Source organism: Nansenia antarctica (genome assembly GCF_963989245.1).
Source record: "Nansenia antarctica genome assembly, chromosome: 10".
Taxonomy (NCBI): domain Eukaryota; kingdom Metazoa; phylum Chordata; class Actinopteri; order Argentiniformes; family Microstomatidae; genus Nansenia; species Nansenia antarctica.
In genome coordinates this window covers 1,228,928-1,247,031 of record NC_137680.1, presented here as the reverse complement: position 1 = coordinate 1,247,031, position 18,104 = coordinate 1,228,928, and the positions used below count along the sequence as shown (strand labels likewise).

The 18,104-nt window shown below is 42.5% G+C and overlaps 1 protein-coding gene across 1 annotated transcript; it reads right to left on the bottom strand.

The window, feature by feature from the left end:
* Window positions 1-5,885: 5,885 nt before the first annotated feature.
* Window positions 5,886-18,021, bottom strand: rragca (Ras-related GTP binding Ca; the record flags this gene model as incomplete). The annotated part of the gene is made up of 7 exons (XM_080540780.1): window positions 5,886-8,169; window positions 8,621-8,769; window positions 8,934-9,076; window positions 9,799-9,913; window positions 12,058-12,257; window positions 13,607-13,810; window positions 17,833-18,021. The coding sequence occupies 7 exons, from the start codon at window positions 18,019-18,021 to the stop codon at window positions 8,018-8,020; spliced, it is 1,152 nt and encodes a 383-aa protein (XP_080396906.1). The 3' UTR covers window positions 5,886-8,017.
* Between the last annotated feature and the right edge of the window lie 83 nt (window positions 18,022-18,104).

Here is an 18,104-nt window from a genome sequence, read left to right as displayed (position 1 = left end):
AGAATCTAGGTGTGATTATAGATTCTGACTTAAGCTTTGAGCCTCACATCAAATCTATCACTAGAAATTATTTTTTATCATCTACGGAATATAGCAAAAGTTAGACATTTTCTCCGGCAAGCTGATGCAGAAGTGTTAATGCATGCTTTTTTTATTACCCGTTTGGACTATTGTAACAGTCTCCTTTCTGGTCTTCTCTCAGAAAGCTATTGGCCAGCTGCAATTAGTCCAAAATGCAGCAGCAAGAGTTTTAACCCAAACAAGCAGACAAGCTCATATAACTCCTATTTTAGAGACTCTACTCTACACTGGCTTCCTGTTAAGTTCAGAATAGATTTCAAGATCCTTCTGCTTGTTTATAAAGCTCACACTGGCACAGCACCAGAATATCTGAAAGACCTTTTGCATTTAGCATATCAGCCCAATAGAGCTATCTGGTCTTGTACATGTACAAAAGAAGAGATTTGGTGAGGCTGCATTCTCATTTTATGCACCCAAATTGTGGAATGCACTGCCAGTTTACATTAGGGATGCAACCTCAGCAAATACAGTATGTTCAATATAGTCAAGACTTACAACCCATCTTTTTAATATTGCCTTTAAATTACTAAATAATTTAATTATGATTCTATAATTATTGGAGCACTTTGAGCTGCAACGTTTGCAGGAAAAGCACTATACAAATAAAAGTTATTTTTATTATTATTATTATTATTATTATTATTATTATATTTTGGTTTGTTTCTATATGAGCAGGCAGGTAGGCAGTAGAGACAAAAATATTGACTTTAAATAACTCCCCCTTAGTAAGCAATACCCATGACTATTATTTAGCAGCTAGTAGTAAGCTAGACACATTTATTTCAAAAATACAAAGCCTCATCAACAGTGATTAGGTTGAGGCCGTATACTAAACTATGATTTTTGTTTTAATGATTTCAGCACTTCAACACATTCCTTGGCATGGTTACGCAGATGCATTATTTATCTCAAATGAGTGCCTGTTTAAGTAACCATCACAGCGACTGGGCTGGGTTGGAGGAGTGCTTAAAGAACCGCGGGGAAGCCATTGTGAGGATAAATGCAGGATTTTTATAAGAAATTAGGATCTTAATTAAGTGGATAAAGAAGCTGTCAGTATTTTATTGCATCTAGATTGCTGGGCATTAAAAAATCACTAACCCTAACCCTAACCCTAACCATATCTTTCTGAGTTAAAGTACACATCATAAGGAAGCCTACTGTATAGCATTGTGATATTCAATTCAACTTTATTCGCCATGTGCAGTGCACTAGGAACATGATTTGGTATTCTACCATACTAAACAAGCTACAGTACATACAACAACAAGACGACAACACTCAGTCAAAATATACAGTACCAATATGAGTGGATATTATGAATAAATACTGTACAACTAAGTGCAAGAACATGTCAAGTGCAAGGTACAATGATCAGCAGTTATTGAGAAGGGCTGAGTGGCTTTGGGGAAAAAACTGTGTGACTATACTCCATCATGTTACATGGATAGATGTATTGTTTTGTAACTACAGGTGACCTATTCATCAGAATAAAGCCCTGCATGCTTCACACTCTTCAGTAACATTTTAAAATGGACTTTGCAAGAAACAAGCAATAATATATATTTGCTGACCCAATGGATAAGGTAGACACACCCAAATAATAAAATCACATTTGCTTCCTTACTCTGAAAGGAGTCTATGGACAAGGACAGATTTTAATCCACACTTCTTCACAGTTCTGTGTATTCGTAAACTATCACTAAGGCACAAAATACAGCAAGTGATTTTGTAATTCGGGTGAACTATCCATTTGAATCGTACCTGCAGTTAAACTCTTGATACAGAAAAAGCCACAACTTTTCTAAACGCACTCTGACATTGATGGATCAACTGTTGTTGATATGAAAATGTTTTCAACAGTTGTAGGTAATATAGTTATCTTACATGCTCACATGATAGACACCCAGAGACAGATATAACTAGTCCTGGATTGAATCACACATTCAATAGAAACATCTCCATTAAAGATGCTTTTCACCGTAGGATTAGGCTGAAATTATGGCCGGAAAAGTGGCCCCGAATTCTTTCAGATCAGATCTACCTCCACACAGCTGAGCAGGGCTCTGGGCTCTGGTCTGACTGAGGCCTACTGGGGCAGTTATCATGAGGAGAGAAAACAAGCGCAAAGAGTCTGGCCCCATCTGGCGTCTGTTTTCAGGTTTGCTTACCGTAGTAATAATAATAATAATAATAATAATAATAATAATAATAATAATAATAATAATCAAGGAAGTTCACAGTGTTTCAAATTGTATAAATCGCCATCGATACAACGCCTCGAGCTAAATTCGTTAGGAATTTGAAAGTGGACGTGTGACGTGTGTGTAGCTGCTCGGTACGCAGCTACGCTATGAGGGTAAAACTAAAAGCATGTTCTTACCGATGGTAATTACCAGCAATTACCGCTAGTTACCGGTAACAGGGTAGACAAGTCAATTCAACTGTAGTTTCCATGTCATTATGTTGTATTAAAGATGCTCGCACAGAGAAATAGCTAATACAAGCAGCATTGTGTAACATGTAGGCTTAAAGTGTTCTTCTCTGATTAAATAGCGTTTGTGTTGACGTTTATGATGGCAGCTTCCACTACGTTGCATTCGGGGAGAATCAATGTTGGAGGAGACGATGAACTGTTTTGCACTCGGGCATAGTTTTATTTTTCTCTCCAGCACAAACGGAATACAACTCTTTTGCTCAGCCGAGCTAACTTAGAATGATAGACAAGTGCATCAACACATCAACATACAAGCCTGCAGTCTTATGCAGCACCCCCCAGTGGTATAACGACAGTACTGCAGAATAAGCACAATCCATATTCAACTGAGGACATAATACATTTTACTCAACACCCCCACTTGTACTCAGGTTGCTGTACTTCAAAAATGTAAACAAACAAACAAAAGGAAACATGTGGACCTTCTCACACATGTTAAATTCCCAAAACAATTCCTGCAAACTTCTTCAGTTTCAGCTTAGTTGCAGGTTTTGTCCTTATATCTGCTACCATTTCTTCAGTAGGGCAGTACACCGGAGCTACTTTCCCATCATTTACAGTTGATCTTATAAAGTGGTACTTTATGTCCACGTGCTTACACCGCTGTCTGCTCACAGGGTTTTTGGCTAGGGCGATTGTTCCCTGGTTGTCCTCATACACTACTGTTTGTGTATATTTGTAATCATCGATACTCGCCAATAACTGATCTAGATATATACACTTGTGTATAGTTGAGGCCAGAGCCATGTATTCTGCCTCACAGGTGGAAAGTGCTACTGTCGGCTGTTTCTTACTCTTCCATGAGACTAAAGAGCTGTTCTTACTGAGGCTTACTTGAACAGGCGGTTCAGGACCATGTTCGCAAGGACAAACAGACTGAAGCTCAGCTTCTACCCCAGGGCCATCCAGGCCCTGAACACAGCAAAGACCTAGGTTCTGGGCCCTGGACAGTCTAGACGGATTGATGGCAGCTGCTGGATTGAAATCAACTGTAATACTGAAACACAACTGTGAACATTTCAAGCCTGCAAACTGCGACACTTTAAATGAATGTGCAATAACTCTATGTGCAATATGACAACCCTAGGGTACATAAGGTTCAGAGAATAGGAAATGTTAGAATAGGTATAGCATAGCATAGAGTACAGCAGTTCTTCTGAAACACAACTCCTTCTTTGTACACACAGTGGTCTGCTGGGTTCTGTGCAAAATTGTCTTCCAATTTCTACCGGATTGTTTTAGACCATAAAGAGATTTTTCTAGCTTACACACTAGACCTTCACCTCTTTCTTCATAACCCTCTGGTTGATCGATATAGATTTCATAATCTATTGGCGCGTGCAAGTACGCCGTTTTTACATCCATCTGATGTAGTAGTGTGTCAATCCCCATTCTCTGGCTATAGCCCTTGGCCACAAACCTCGCTTTGTACTTGTCCATTCCCTCAATAACACTTTTGATAGAGTAAACCCATTTACCCCCCTGTCTTTTTGCCCTTTGGCAGATTTGTCAGGGTAAACGTGTTGTTGTCGTTTAATGAATTGATTTCGTCATCCATGGCTTTTACCCACTCTTTTGAGTCAGATGACGTCATAGCCTCCTTAAATGTCTGTGGAACGCCACATACTGCTCTGTAGCAGTAGTCTACGGTAGTATGAATCACTGAGACAGAGAGTGAGAGAGAGAGACAGGGTGAGACAGGGTGAGAGAGAGACAGGGTGAGAGAGAGAGAGAGAGAGAGAGAGACAGGGTGAGAGAGAGACAGAGAGAGAGAGACAGGGTGAGAGAGAGAGACAGAGAGAGAGAGACAGGGTGAGAGAGAGAGACAGGGTGAGAGAGAGAGACAGGGTGAGAGAGAGACAGAGAGAGAGAGAGAGAGAGAGAGAGAGACAGGGTGAGAGAGAGACAGAGAGAGAGAGAGAGAGAGAGAGAGAGAGAGAGACAGGGTGAGAGAGAGACAGAGAGAGAGAGAGAGAGGGTGAGAGAGAGAGAGAGAGAGAGAGAGAGAGAGAGAGAGAGAGACAGGGTGAGAGAGAGAGAGATACGGTAGTATGAATCCCATCACTATCACTGTCGTCAGTTACAAAGTCCTCTAAATGACTTCTAGTCGGGTACCTCCCACTCCCAGATTCATCATCTGTCACACTTGGTTGTGTTTGGTTACTGTCGTCAGACATAGTTACATCTATCACTTTGTGCACTAGTCTCTTGAGCATTCTCTGTACTCTCACTTACCTTGTTCACAAACTTGACTAGCCGGGTACCGTCTGCCAGCTCCACACTGTGTCGTCCGTGATGATGTGCGAGGCGGCTCCTGGATGCCGCTTGGCACTGGTTACTCCGTCCTTGATCTCTGCGAATGTTATATTATTGTCAACATTATGTGCCACATGTATTGCAAATGGCCTAAACCCCTCTGACAGTCCTTTTAAGACCATGGCTATCATCAGTAGGCCGTCGCTTAAGCGCTTTGAGTTGCATTTCATGTACGAAAGGCGCTATATAAATAAAGCTTTACTTACTTACTTACTTAACGTTTCACCTGCGTTCCGTAGCGCGGTGATGGCGGTTTCTGCTCTTATGATACAGTCCATAGTGACACTTTCACTGTTCGCCTTCTGAAGCGATGTCAACATGGTGTACAAGTTCATTATCCGGGGTTTTCCCCTCCCGGCATAATATCCCCTTCATATCTTCAGGGCTTCTCTTGCATTGTCAGGCGCATCTCTCATAATTAGTGAGAACTCTTTCTCTCAGCCGAGCTAACTTAGAAAGATAGACAAACAACTAGGACAAGTGCATCAACACATCAACATACAAGCCTGCAGTCTTATGCAGCGCCCCCAGTGGTATAACGACAGTACTGCAGAATAAGCACAATCCATATTCAACTGAGGACATAATACATTTTACTCAACAGTTTGGTTCATGTCACTTTCTCAATTATTGAGAAAAAAGTAACAACTTGAAAATATATAAATTAACTTGAGAAGAGATGTCTAACCCTAACTTACTCTAACGTGAAGACCAAAGGTCAAACTCTCATCAGAGAAGAAAACGTACAATTACATTCAGGCTTACTAACTATGGGCCAGTTTCACAGACAAGGCTTAAGCCTAATCCTGGACTAAAAAGCATCTTCAATGGAGATTTTACATTGAAAGTGTGATTTAGTCCAGGACTAGGCTTAAGCCTTGTCTGTGAAACCGGCCCTCAATGTCTGGAAAGGACATCGCATAATACTAAACACTAGACTAGCCAGGTGACAATGACAGAACCACTGACAGCATGTGTTTTCCATGTGCAAGTGTTTATTTCCATGTGAATGATAAAACAGAACAGAGCAGAACTGACGACAGCCCACGTGGGGTTCAAACACAGGTGACGCTGAATTACCACAGAGGCCCACATAGTTCTGATGAACAAAACCGTCAAATAAAAACTCCTTTCTTGCAGTCAGCATGGCAAAAAAGAATGCATTTTGGTCGTATTATTTTATTCCAGGTTTGATTTTCTTGAGTTAAGTTCTCTCTCGTTCCCACAGTAAAATACAATGAACAAGGTTATGTTGAGAACAAATAGTACTTGACGAACACATTGTTGCATACATGCTTGGAATGGGGTTTTCATACTGGATTCTGCTGTATTGTGGTTGTGTATTCCTGTGGTTATATTGAGTCATACTCTAGTGGACGCTTCAGGCAAAGTGAACTCACACTTGAGGCGGGGACAGGTTTCATCACCACCCTCCCCACCACCATCATATGATGCCATGCCTGCTACATTGATGCCACCCAATCGGAATGTAGATTCCATCAGAGCCCAGTCCTAATGGACTGGACAGTCTCTCCACCTGCACAGCGAAGGGCAGGCGGACAAATGCTCAAACATGTTGTGATGCCACGTGTGGCTAGAACATCAGACAACACGCGTGTGCTCTGGCTGCTAAAAGCAAAGGCATAGTCGATCAAGAGGCTACTACAAAGACTTCCGTGCTGTGCAAGAATCTGTTGTGTCTGATAATTCCGCTACTCTTTTAACCAAACATCTATAGCTGTACTGTGCATTTTTCCCCCCAACATTATAATTTGAAGAAAGCAAGAGGCAGACTGGCAGTAGACTTAACTAATATCATCCATTAGTGAGACAGACTCCAGATTTACTTTAAGTGAAGTCATTTAAAGCAGCCTTGTGTTCCACAGTGAGTGAAGGGGATACATAATAAATGACAGGTAAGTCATCATTGTATATGTTATCAAAAGTGTCACTGATGATCACAGTCCTGGCATCATGTTTATTGTGCTCAGCGTTCCGACATGGCATAGCGTAGGGTATGACATCATAACATAGGGTATGACATCATAATATAGGGTATGACATCATAACATCTTTGAGCATTGAGCCAACACAGCATATTGACATTTGACAGTCTTAAAACCATAATCACAACCAATTATCTTTCACTCACACACGCACGCACACACACACACAGACGCACGCAGACGCACGCACACACGCACACACGCACACAAACACACACGCACACAAAGCAGACATTACAATCCCTTTACAATCAGTTGAGGAACCCTTTTTTTCTTTCAGAAGTGAAACCAAAGCAAGGTATTCGGGCAACAACAAACAGATGAGTGGTGACAGGAAGCTTGCGTCAGGCAAGCTCAATCTAAATAAGGCCTTCTTTGAAAAGTGTTATTTTATGTGGGTGTTTTGGCTAGACCAAGCATTTTCTTAAACCATGTCGTCATCTGCACGGGGGGTACCGGTATATGTATATATATATATATACTATACTGATCCCCCCCCCTATACAGACATTGCAGCTTTTCCTTATTGAGGAGGGGTTACATCATCAATGTTGTTTATTTCTCTTAAAGTACTTCACATAGAGTCTATATGTCATAGACGGACCAGCAGCAAGTCAGGACAGCGATCTGCAGTCCTCCCTCTGGCCTCCTGGGCTGCAGCACACACGGCCGTCTCACCGAGAGATCCCCAAGTGCCTTGACGCTCTCTTTTCGCTTGCGAAAACAATTCCTCTAACGCTTTCGTTTCCTTGTTTTTTTCTTTTTCTCTCTCATGGCGAATGATGCGTTTAATACCTTGCATTCACACGAAAACGAATGTCTCTGCTGAGTTTCCCTTCCAATCCTAGCTTTCAAAGCTCCCGTTCCTTATCCTATGAGCTTCGGTTCAGTCCAAAACACTTATTTTAGCTCTAGTCCACTCTCTGCGCTTTTTTGGGATCTGGGAGCTGAAGGGATATGACTGATTGGTGTAGCCATCCATTAGTCTCTCTCTTCCACAGGCTCCCTTACCCTCTCTTTCCAGCCTTTCTGTTTTCCTCTCTCTCTCTCTCTCCCTCCCTCCCTCTCTCTCTCTCTCTCTTCCTCCCTCTCTTTCGTTCTCTCTCTCTCTCTGTGTTTACACGGTGTTCCGAGGTGTGCCGTTGAGTGTCACAGCCTTGGTGCAGGGTGTGCCCGCTGGCTGGGAGCCAGTCCACGGGGTTGAGACGCCCACCTCGAACACCTCGTGGATGGCCTTCCGGAAGCAGTGGAAGTTGTAGTCTATCAAGCCTGGGGGAAGGACACACGTGTTGATCTATGAGACTCTTAGCATTCAAGATCTCATAGACTCAATTCAGAAATACCAAGTAAAAGGAACAGTAAACACAATGGAAAAAGAAAGATTGTCATCATCAGTATGATTTCACAAGCTAAGACTTGTGAGTACAATGCAATCAGTCATTTCAATGCAAGTAGACGACAACATCAGGAGACATGAGGGATTTGACCGCAACAGCACCAGAATACGAAGCTATATTTTATACAAAAAGATTTAGGAGGACTTCTGCTGTGTACCAATCTGTGGCAGAAATCTCAAGACGCTGGATTGGTTAACACCCAAAATGTGTTGTCCAGAAGGAACACCTCAACACGATCCGACGACGTCAAAATCACTAGCGGTGTGAACTTATAGTAAGAAGGTGCTAATGCTAATAATGCTACTCATTTTAAGGCGGATCACCTTTGCGCTCAAAGCTCTCTTCCCTGAGGATGCACACCAGGGCCAGGAACTTGGTGACCTCTTTCAGGTAGAGGACTGTGGTGTTGTTGAGCTTGATGATGGCCATGGACTCCTTATCGTAAGCACTGCCACTGCCATCCTCCTTCAAGCTGGAACACCACACACAAAAAACGTAGTCAATTATAAACAGAGTCTAACAGGCAGATTAACACACAGACGATTGCACCAGCGCACGCACGCACGCACACAGCATCCGTTAACTTGGCCGATTGTGTATATATATTTGAGAGGAGCAAGGCCTTAGAAGACTCACCCGTAGATGCAAGAGACATCGATGACCACGTCGATCATGTCACAGCACAGCTCGTAAGACTGCATGTCCACCGGGGAGCTGTCGGTGGCGATGTAGATCTTACTGACCACGTCAAACAGGAAGGCCTTCTCTATCCCTGAATTCTGTCAGCAGGAGAACAGAGGGGGAGGAGATGAGGAGGGGAGGGGGGAGGAACAATATGATCTACGTTTGGGGGTCCATCCATTCAATTCTAAAGGGACTTGGCAGAAACGTTTCAGAGCATATCTTTCAGGCGATGTCAACAGCAGTGGTTTCAAAATAAATTATTGAGTCTCAAAAGTTAAAAACGGACACAGCTTCATCCAAAAAGCCATTTTTTATTTACGAATGCAAAATCATGACGGCACGGCACAAACGTATTTTGACCGGGATGTAAAAAAAGCTGTTATACAACATCCATGAAGGAAGGGCGTGAGAGACACTCAGCATGGCAGCATGCCACTGACTCAGATCAGACCGTTTGTCACACAACCAAGTCATGCCATCTAAACAACTCAATTGAAAGAAAGAAATACTAGTTAACAATAGGCCTATATCGTGAGCTTAGAATGATAAGGTTCTATCTCCGTTTAGGGTAGTTCAGAGATATTGAGCGTCAAAGTTTTTACATTCCATTATGTTTTGTGAGATGGAACCTTTGTATTTTATTAATTTCTAACTAAAAAATGTCAACATTTTTTAAATAACACCACACAGGCATTAATAAACACCCAATGGATCAGATTATGTAAAAAACTACATTTTGACAAAAATGGAGATAGAACCTTATAATTCTAACGTCACGATATGCTGAACATATATAGCAAGAGAATATGTTACTTACAGATATAAAGATGTTTAAAAGGTTCTCTAACGTCGGCAGCTGGGGGATAAGCTTCTGGACCACTTTACTGAAGGCCTCAAATATGGAGTGGTCGTAGATACTCGTCAGGTAGAAGCTGCACAAGATCAGAGAGAAGAAAGTGTGTGTGTGAATGGCTGGGACTGATCTCAGTGTCATCTTGCTCTGTACCAGATCAGGTAAGATATAAAAGACAATAACAGGCAATAATAGCATTTCGCAATTCATTTCAGACTCTCACACACACACACACACACACACACACACACACATATATATATATATATATACAGTATATACATACACACACAAACACACACACACCTCCCACACACCACCAACACCCCCCTCCCACCCCCCGACACACACACACACACACGCAGAAACGCACGCATGCACAGTGTGTTTGCTGAAATAAAACACTAGCGACACATTTGATTACAATGGATGAGGCAACATTTAAGAAAGTCTAAATGATAAGAGGCTAAAGTTGCAAGACCAATATGAACCAGAGAGAGACCAACAGAACTGCCTGACTATACAGACTTGCCAGAGACGTGTCCTCAGACCACTGCAGAGCACAGCAACACATCACAACTCCAAACGGCCTTCCCTATAAATCTGGGATTGACCAACCTGTCTGGTGTGCATACACAGCACTCTCAGCTGACCTTCCATAAAACACAAACCAGGAGGGAATAGCAAATACATAAACACTAGGGTTGGGCGGTTATACAGTTATAGCCAACCGTAAACCGTGGTTTCTTTAAAAATATTGTCAATACCGTCATAAAACGGTCATAAATAAAAGCTCTAATAAACGCCTTAAGAGTGTTTGTCCAGCACCACTGTCTGTGTGGTTGAAGATGCTATGAAAGTGATGACAGACATTTTGTAAACAACGTAATTTGTCAAATAAATAATCTGTCAAAAAACTATTTAGAAGCGATCATAATCATAACGCCCATGACCACTTTTCCTCAGAAGGAAACGCGATTCACAGCACTCGTCTGCTGTCATGCGCTCTGCGCTTCGTACGCAGTGTTTCCCATACATAGTCGAATTTGTCCCAACCGTCTCATTATGAACCAAAACTATTTATTTATTTATTTATTTATTTTAAGCACATTTTTCAGCACTGCTCGAGGAAAGTGTTCGAGCAGGTTCGTGAAAAGGATAGGCCTTTGGTCTACCTTTCACCAGCCGCTGTCACAAATTCATCATTTGAAATTGGCGGCTCCGTCAAAGCCCTACAATGTGATTTTGAATCCCACGGTTAAACCGTAAACTACGTTACATTTGAGGACAGTTTAACGGTATAAAACATTTGGAAACTGCCTAACCAAACACCCTATAGAAAACCTGCTGTTCTGAGCCTAAAACAAGTTTTGCGGTAGTGTATTTAGCCCAAAAACCGGCATCTGTTAATAAAACAACCCATGATTCAGGCTCAACACTGGCTTTATGTTATTGATGTAGCCTACTTTGGATACATCTGAATATTTCATTAGAGCACATAACATTAATCAAATCCAAGTTATAAAGTTAGAGATCTATAGTATTTACAAAAACAAAAAAACAAAAATGAAATTAAAGCCATATTACTATACATCAGCAAACATCTGCCTATTGTATGTGATCCCTGATCCTGATCCCTTATGACAAGCCTCGTCCTGACCACTTGGCATCGTGCTTCTTCATTAAGAGGCCTTGGTGGAATCTGACAGTAATGCTCTGAGTATGCAAGGCATGCAGTGGATGGCTACAAAACAAACGCTGTCTAGAACAGCAGCTCAGCTTTTAACACACACAAGAACCCTTAGTAGTTGTGATTAATGTAATTCACGTGCTCTCACAGAGAAGTGTTAGATCAAAACATGGCCTGCAATTTTCCCCCCATGTCGACTTGGAAAGCAGCAGATATTTTTCATCCATGTGTGGTGTAATGCCAGTCATTTCTGCGAATCCAATCCTTCCAAGGCCAATAAAGTGACGTACAAGACTTGTGTTCTAGCAGCTGGCCATTATTGCGTGTAACAGCTTGAAAATATCCTCATGGTATCAATATCAAAAGAAGCTGCTGGCTGTAGGCTGCTTAAGACAAGGCATACTAAAATGAACAAAAGGTGGCAAAGCGATAGTAACCGCTAAGCAACAGGAACGTGGTATGTAGCTGAGAGGATAGCATAGCAACGGTTTCCTTAGCTAGTGTTTTACCAGGGATACTGAGGGCCAACGTACCTGAGGTGAAGTTTCTCTAGGCTGGCGTCGGCCAGGTCATCGTTAGCTCTCTGGTGGATGTCCCTCTGAGTCTCTATCTTGTGGTCGTCAGAGAGGCCGTCCACTTTGTGGATGAACACCTCAAAGTTGATTTCCGGGTTGACCCTGTAGGCCCGCGATACCGTGAGGTGGAGCCTGCCCAGGGCTTCCACATAGTCATCCTGTACAGGAAGAGACATGTTGTTTCACATTCATTCTATTCTACTTCAAAACATCTCTTGACCCCCCTACACCCGCGCTGTGAGTCAAACCCACGTGCTTGTGCTAATAGGCTAGTGTTTGGGGGAATGGGACAGAATTCCAGGAGGTTTAGGCTACTTTTGAGATTAAATAAATAAATCAAACATTTCAACATAAACCTATAATACAGGAAAATAGCCAAAGCTCCAAGACTATGTGTAAACACATTGGACTTATGTTGAGCAAGGCTGACTACTGCACATATTGCAAATCCCTGTCTGTCTGTCCCTGTCTATACCTCTGCACTGAAAGATGTTGAGCCTCAGTGAGATATGGAGTGCTAGTGTCTCAATCAAAGACAAACATGTCGCAATTAAACTAAGCAGGAAAATCAAGACAAACTGCCTAGCGATAGGCGATAGGCATAGTGAAAAAACAAAAATGCTGTGTTTCCCTAGTTACACACAAAGGATAACTGAGACGGGGTTAAGAGACGACCTGCGTGCCATGTGAAACTAGGTATGAGGAAACTATACACTGCTCTGTTCTGTCTTTCACGACAAGACAGACATGTAGACCGAGGAACCCTTCTCGAAGATTGTAGCAATTACCATACAGCAAATTCTTGCACCTTAGATTGCTTAAGGCCTCCCTTGATTCAATTAACTTTGATTTAGATACCGGTGCAATGTCAAGGAACTGAAGCCTAAGAATTGTACCCAATTATACTTGTATGATGGGATGCAACAATAAACTTGATTCAGTTTCGGTTCAGATAACTGCGTTTACAACATTTAGGATGTAACGTGCAAAGTTTTGGGATAGCGATCTGTGACATCCAATTGTCTTTTGGGCAGTGGGTTGTCTTCAACAGTAGGCCTTATACAATATCAGCACTTACAATGTTTAAAGTAGGGCTGAATAGACTAAAGTTCCAATTCATTTAAAAAGATTGACTTAAGATACATTTTACAAATAAATTATTCCGTCCCTCCCCCCCCACATCATAACGACTTTGAGCCTCGGAAAAGCGCTATATAAATGTAATGAATTATTATTATTATTATAACAGATATCGAGATATAGAAGATATAGATAGAGGGTAGTGGTGGCCTAGTGAGTAGAACTGGTAATCAGAAGGTCATGAGTGCAAATCCCACCTCGGAACACCACCACTAGTGTAAGGCACTCAAGTTAGCCCTAAATTACTCCAGGGAGACTGTCCCTCCCTGTAATCTCTAATTGTAAATCGCTTTGGTTAAAATGTTAAAAGTTTCTTCATCTTGAGTTCTTTTCATATAAGCCTACATTCACTCTGTCCGTGTTTCACCTGTGCATCGATGACGAATATCAAGGCCCCGGTCCCCCTGAAGATCATCTCGTAGTCGAAGGTGGGGTCAAAGAAGTCCACCTGACCTGGGAAGTCCCAGATCTGGAAGTTGACGAAGGAGCTACTGGAGATGTCATCCTTGTAGATCTTGTTGGTGCTCTCCAGGAACAGCGTCTCGTTGGGAGACATTTTGTGGAACACCACCTGAAAAGGGACATTAACATAATAATGTTAAAACAGGGTATATACAGGAATCTTGAGGTTAATTTGAAAGTGACAGTTGGATCTAAGTGACAGTTGGATCTAAGTGACAGTTGGATCTAAGTGACAGTTGACACTAGAACAGCCGTGTCTATGTTACCTACTCAGGGTATATACAGGAATCTTGAGGTTAATTTCAATACCTTTCTAAGACTTTTTAAAGACCTTGTCAATATTTTTCCAGACCTCACCGCCACTTCGAGCTGTAACCGTTGACATCAGTGACACCTTTAACTTAACAGCTTTAGTTCGCAATAGACTAGACCACTATCATACAACACGATTTCCGGTTCATCTTAGTTTTTTAATAAAACTAATAAATTCACGAACTTTTACTAATAGTTTTTAGGACTCAAACTCTTTGGACAGAGTCTAATTCAGAAAAATATCTACAAAATTCATGACCTCATCAAATCGTGATAAGACTTTTTAATACTTATTAAGGGTCTTGATTTTCCCAAAATTGATTTATCAACTTTTAATACTTTTCAAGGCACCGCGGACACCCTGTTAATAATGTTAAAAGAAGGGGCTGCAAAGGCACCACCTCATGTTGCTCAAAACAGCAAAGAGCCTTCATCATTTTGTGTTTGAGCTTCAGTCAATTCACTGACTGGGGTCACCAGTACTGGACCAAAAAGCCACATCACATGTTTATGAATCAGTGAGAGGCTCATGGGAGAAACTGAGACTCAAATGTTGCTGTGGTCATGGATCTCCTGCTTTCGTTTACCCATGTATAGTGCAAATCAATAGTCTTATTTCAAGGTAGCAGAATATTTTGAGCACAACAGCAGTTGTTGTTGTTGTTGTTGTTGTTGTTGTTGTTGTTGTTTTTACACAGGCACTGTTGTTTATCTTTTTCAGAGCCAGGACGACCTGGTATGTTCAGAGTCATGACTGTTCCCTTCTGTATCAAAAGTGGGGATGCACTTTCCACTCTGCAGTTAACACGAACACTAAAACGTCTGCATCAAAACAACAACTGCATTTTATGATCAATTATTTAGCTACATGGAAGAGGGCAGGAAATTATGAATAAAGCTCTTTGGACATTCTAGATCCAGCAAGTAAGTAGAATGGAAATCTAGATGGAAATCTATGTTTATTTTTTTACTAATCTTACCAACCTTGTATCTATTTTCAGTTTTTTTATTTTTTTTGTTTTTGTCTTGTGTGTTTGTATGTGCTATCCTACCTTTCTGCCCGATGGATATGATTTTGTTTGTGGTTTCTTTTCTCTTATTGACATGCAGTAAGTCTCCCTTGATTTTTATTTGAAACAATGATATTGACGTGGAGTGGAACTCTGTACAAGCCTTCTGGGCTTCGTTCCCTCCTTGCACAATTTCTTGTGTGCTAAATAAATAAACTAAACTAAACCAAGTGAGTTGGGTGCTGGTGTCCAGTTGAAGTTATTTCTGGACAGAGGAGATGTCAGCGCAGACATGCACTGAAAGGTGTGGCTGCATCTTGTGTCCAGCCAATCAGGCCAGTGCTCTCATTCAAGCATTTAAAGCATCTATCTGCTATGATAAGCACTTATTCCTAAAGGAAGATGGATTATATTTATATGACAACCAAAAATATAGCAAGGGGAATCTTTTTATGATCAAAATCAGAATTTTCTCTACTCTGACCAGCTTTAGAAGGGCAAGGGAGGGATTCTAAAACGTCAATAGACGACCGACAGTCACGTGCCTTGCGTCCAGGTGATCACCCCGCACATACGCGCCACTGACACATGGGGATGATGATGATGATGGGTTCCTGGTAATTGATTCATGTTGGCAAGCAACATAATGTGTTATGGTGACAGTGCGTTGACGCATCTTTAATAGGTTGGAGTTTTGCTCATCAAATCACTGGATAGCTAATAACGTCCTTTGCGTTCACTGTCTTGGGGCGCTGTTGTGACTGAGTGCTAGGCTGCTAGCTAGCTGCTAACTAAGTGGTTGGCTGGTTGTGGGCCTCTGCAGCAGCTTGGTAGAGCAGGTTGTTTCACAGACAAGGTTTGAGCCTAATCCATCCTAGACTAAACAGCATCTTCAATGCCAATGGAGATTTGACGTTGAAAGTGTGATTTTAGTCCAGGACTTAGATTTAGGCTAAACCTTGTCTGTGAAACCGAGAAACCCCTGGATGACAACTAATGGCGCTTTTCCATTGACCGGCCTGGCACGGCTCGGCTCAGCTCGCTTCGGCACTCTTTTGAACAGTTCTGGGTATTGGCGCTTTTCCACTATACACAACAGACCAGGATCGAGTAGGAGGAGTAGGAGATAGTAGGCGGAGTTACGCGTCATAACAGCGCACCATGGTGGTGACGTATATTTTCACGAGACACAACACAGCCACAACAATAGCGACATGGAGGAACTTGAAGCTATCGTATGCCTTTCCCTCGGCATGTGGTATATTATTAACCGTGATTTTTTGGAGAGAAAGAGAAAGAGAGAGAGGGAGAGAGAGAGGAAGCTATGTACACATAATAAAGTCATGTTTTTTGAACCCTTAAAACCACTGCCTTCACTTGTCTGCTTTATGAACTGTATGAGCATATGAGATGGCTACTGCCTGATCGATGTCGACACTGCTCGTAGTGAATATAAGCACTAGACGCATGTTGAACTCCTGGTTCATTGAGTTTACTCCCGGTTCACTTCTCGGGGTGGCACCACGGTGGTTCAGGGCTCAAAATGACCGTATACCGATGGTGGAGTTATCCAGCATAGTCTTGTGTTTCTACCCCCTTCATAGCCGGTGTTATTAACGGGCAAAGACGGTGCCCGGAGGCACCCTTTGCGGGTTAATAACTGTGATTTACCGTGGGTTAGGATAACAATTCAAACGTGTCCGGATGGGGGAGAGGACAGGGAATCCAAAACCATTTGAATGCGCAGAGCGAATTCCCTGGTAAAACTTTTCTCTCCCCCGCTGTCAACGGTAGTTTCAACCAGCAGACGCGGTGCTGCGAGCAGCAGCGGGTGAACTCCCGGTTCATTGAGTTTACGGTTAAAAGCATAACTTCTCGGGGTGTCAGCGCGGTGGTTAAGGGCTCAAAATGACCGTATACCGATGGTGAAGTTAGCAAAGGAGTATTGTATTTCTACCACCTTCACAGCCGGTGTTATTCACGGGCAAAGATGGTGCATAATAGCGATTTTTGTGTTATGCTTGTTGTAAATAAAAGTTCTATGATGCATTGAAATGACATTAAACTAAGATAATACGATGGTCAGCATAATTTTTCTAATCTTTATTAATAAGCTATTACAGAAACTGTAGTGACATTTTCCAAGAGCGAATGTGGTATTTAAAGATGGCGGATAGCGAAGAAATCTATGAACATGGGATGATGATTTCCATTGACCAATCAACAGTGTGCAGCGTCACACGTCACACGCAGCCTGGCAAAAAGGTTCCGGGTCTCAAAAAAGGTTCCTGCCCTCGATGGGTAGCTAAAGAAGCGACCCGACCCGACCCGACCCGACCCAGGCCGACAAATGGAAAAGCGCCAAAGAAGCAGGCCAGCCTGGGCTGACCCGGGTCAGCCCTCTAGTGGAAAAGCCCCATAATAGTAATAGTGAGGTCTGACGTTGAAAGAGAGTGTTACTAAATGTAACCATGAGAACGTTGAGAAGTTATGTGGCAATAGAACACTCTCACAGCTGATACAATGTTACACTCACACAGCTGATACAATGTTACACTCACACAGCTGATACAATGTTGCCGATCGGAGGCAGAGAGAGAGAGAGAGAGAGAGAGAGAGAGAGAGAGAGAGAGAGAGAGAGAGACAGACAGACAGACAGACAGACAGACAGACAGACAGAGAGAGAGAGAGAGACAGACAGAGAGAGAGAGACAGAGACGTACAGACCAGCTGGCTCCACCAGTGTGTGTGTCTCTACGTACTCCAGTCAGATGATGTCCTAAACCTAACATCTCTCATCTCTTCTTACCTTCTGTATAGATGACTTGCCACTCCTCCTCAGGCCCATCAGGAGGATCCTGGGTTTGCTGTCGGAGGGCGCCGGACTGTCCTGGGTGTCCAAGGCCTCCTCTTCATCTCCATACCCGAAGTCTTTGGGAAACGCGTCCGCCGCTCCGTAGCTGTCTGGCAGCGGGTCCGTCTGGTACTGAAGCGACATGTTTGATTCCCCCGATCCACCCCCGATCCACCTCCGATCCACCCTTTAACTTCTACACAGACCCGCTTCTATACGACATCCAC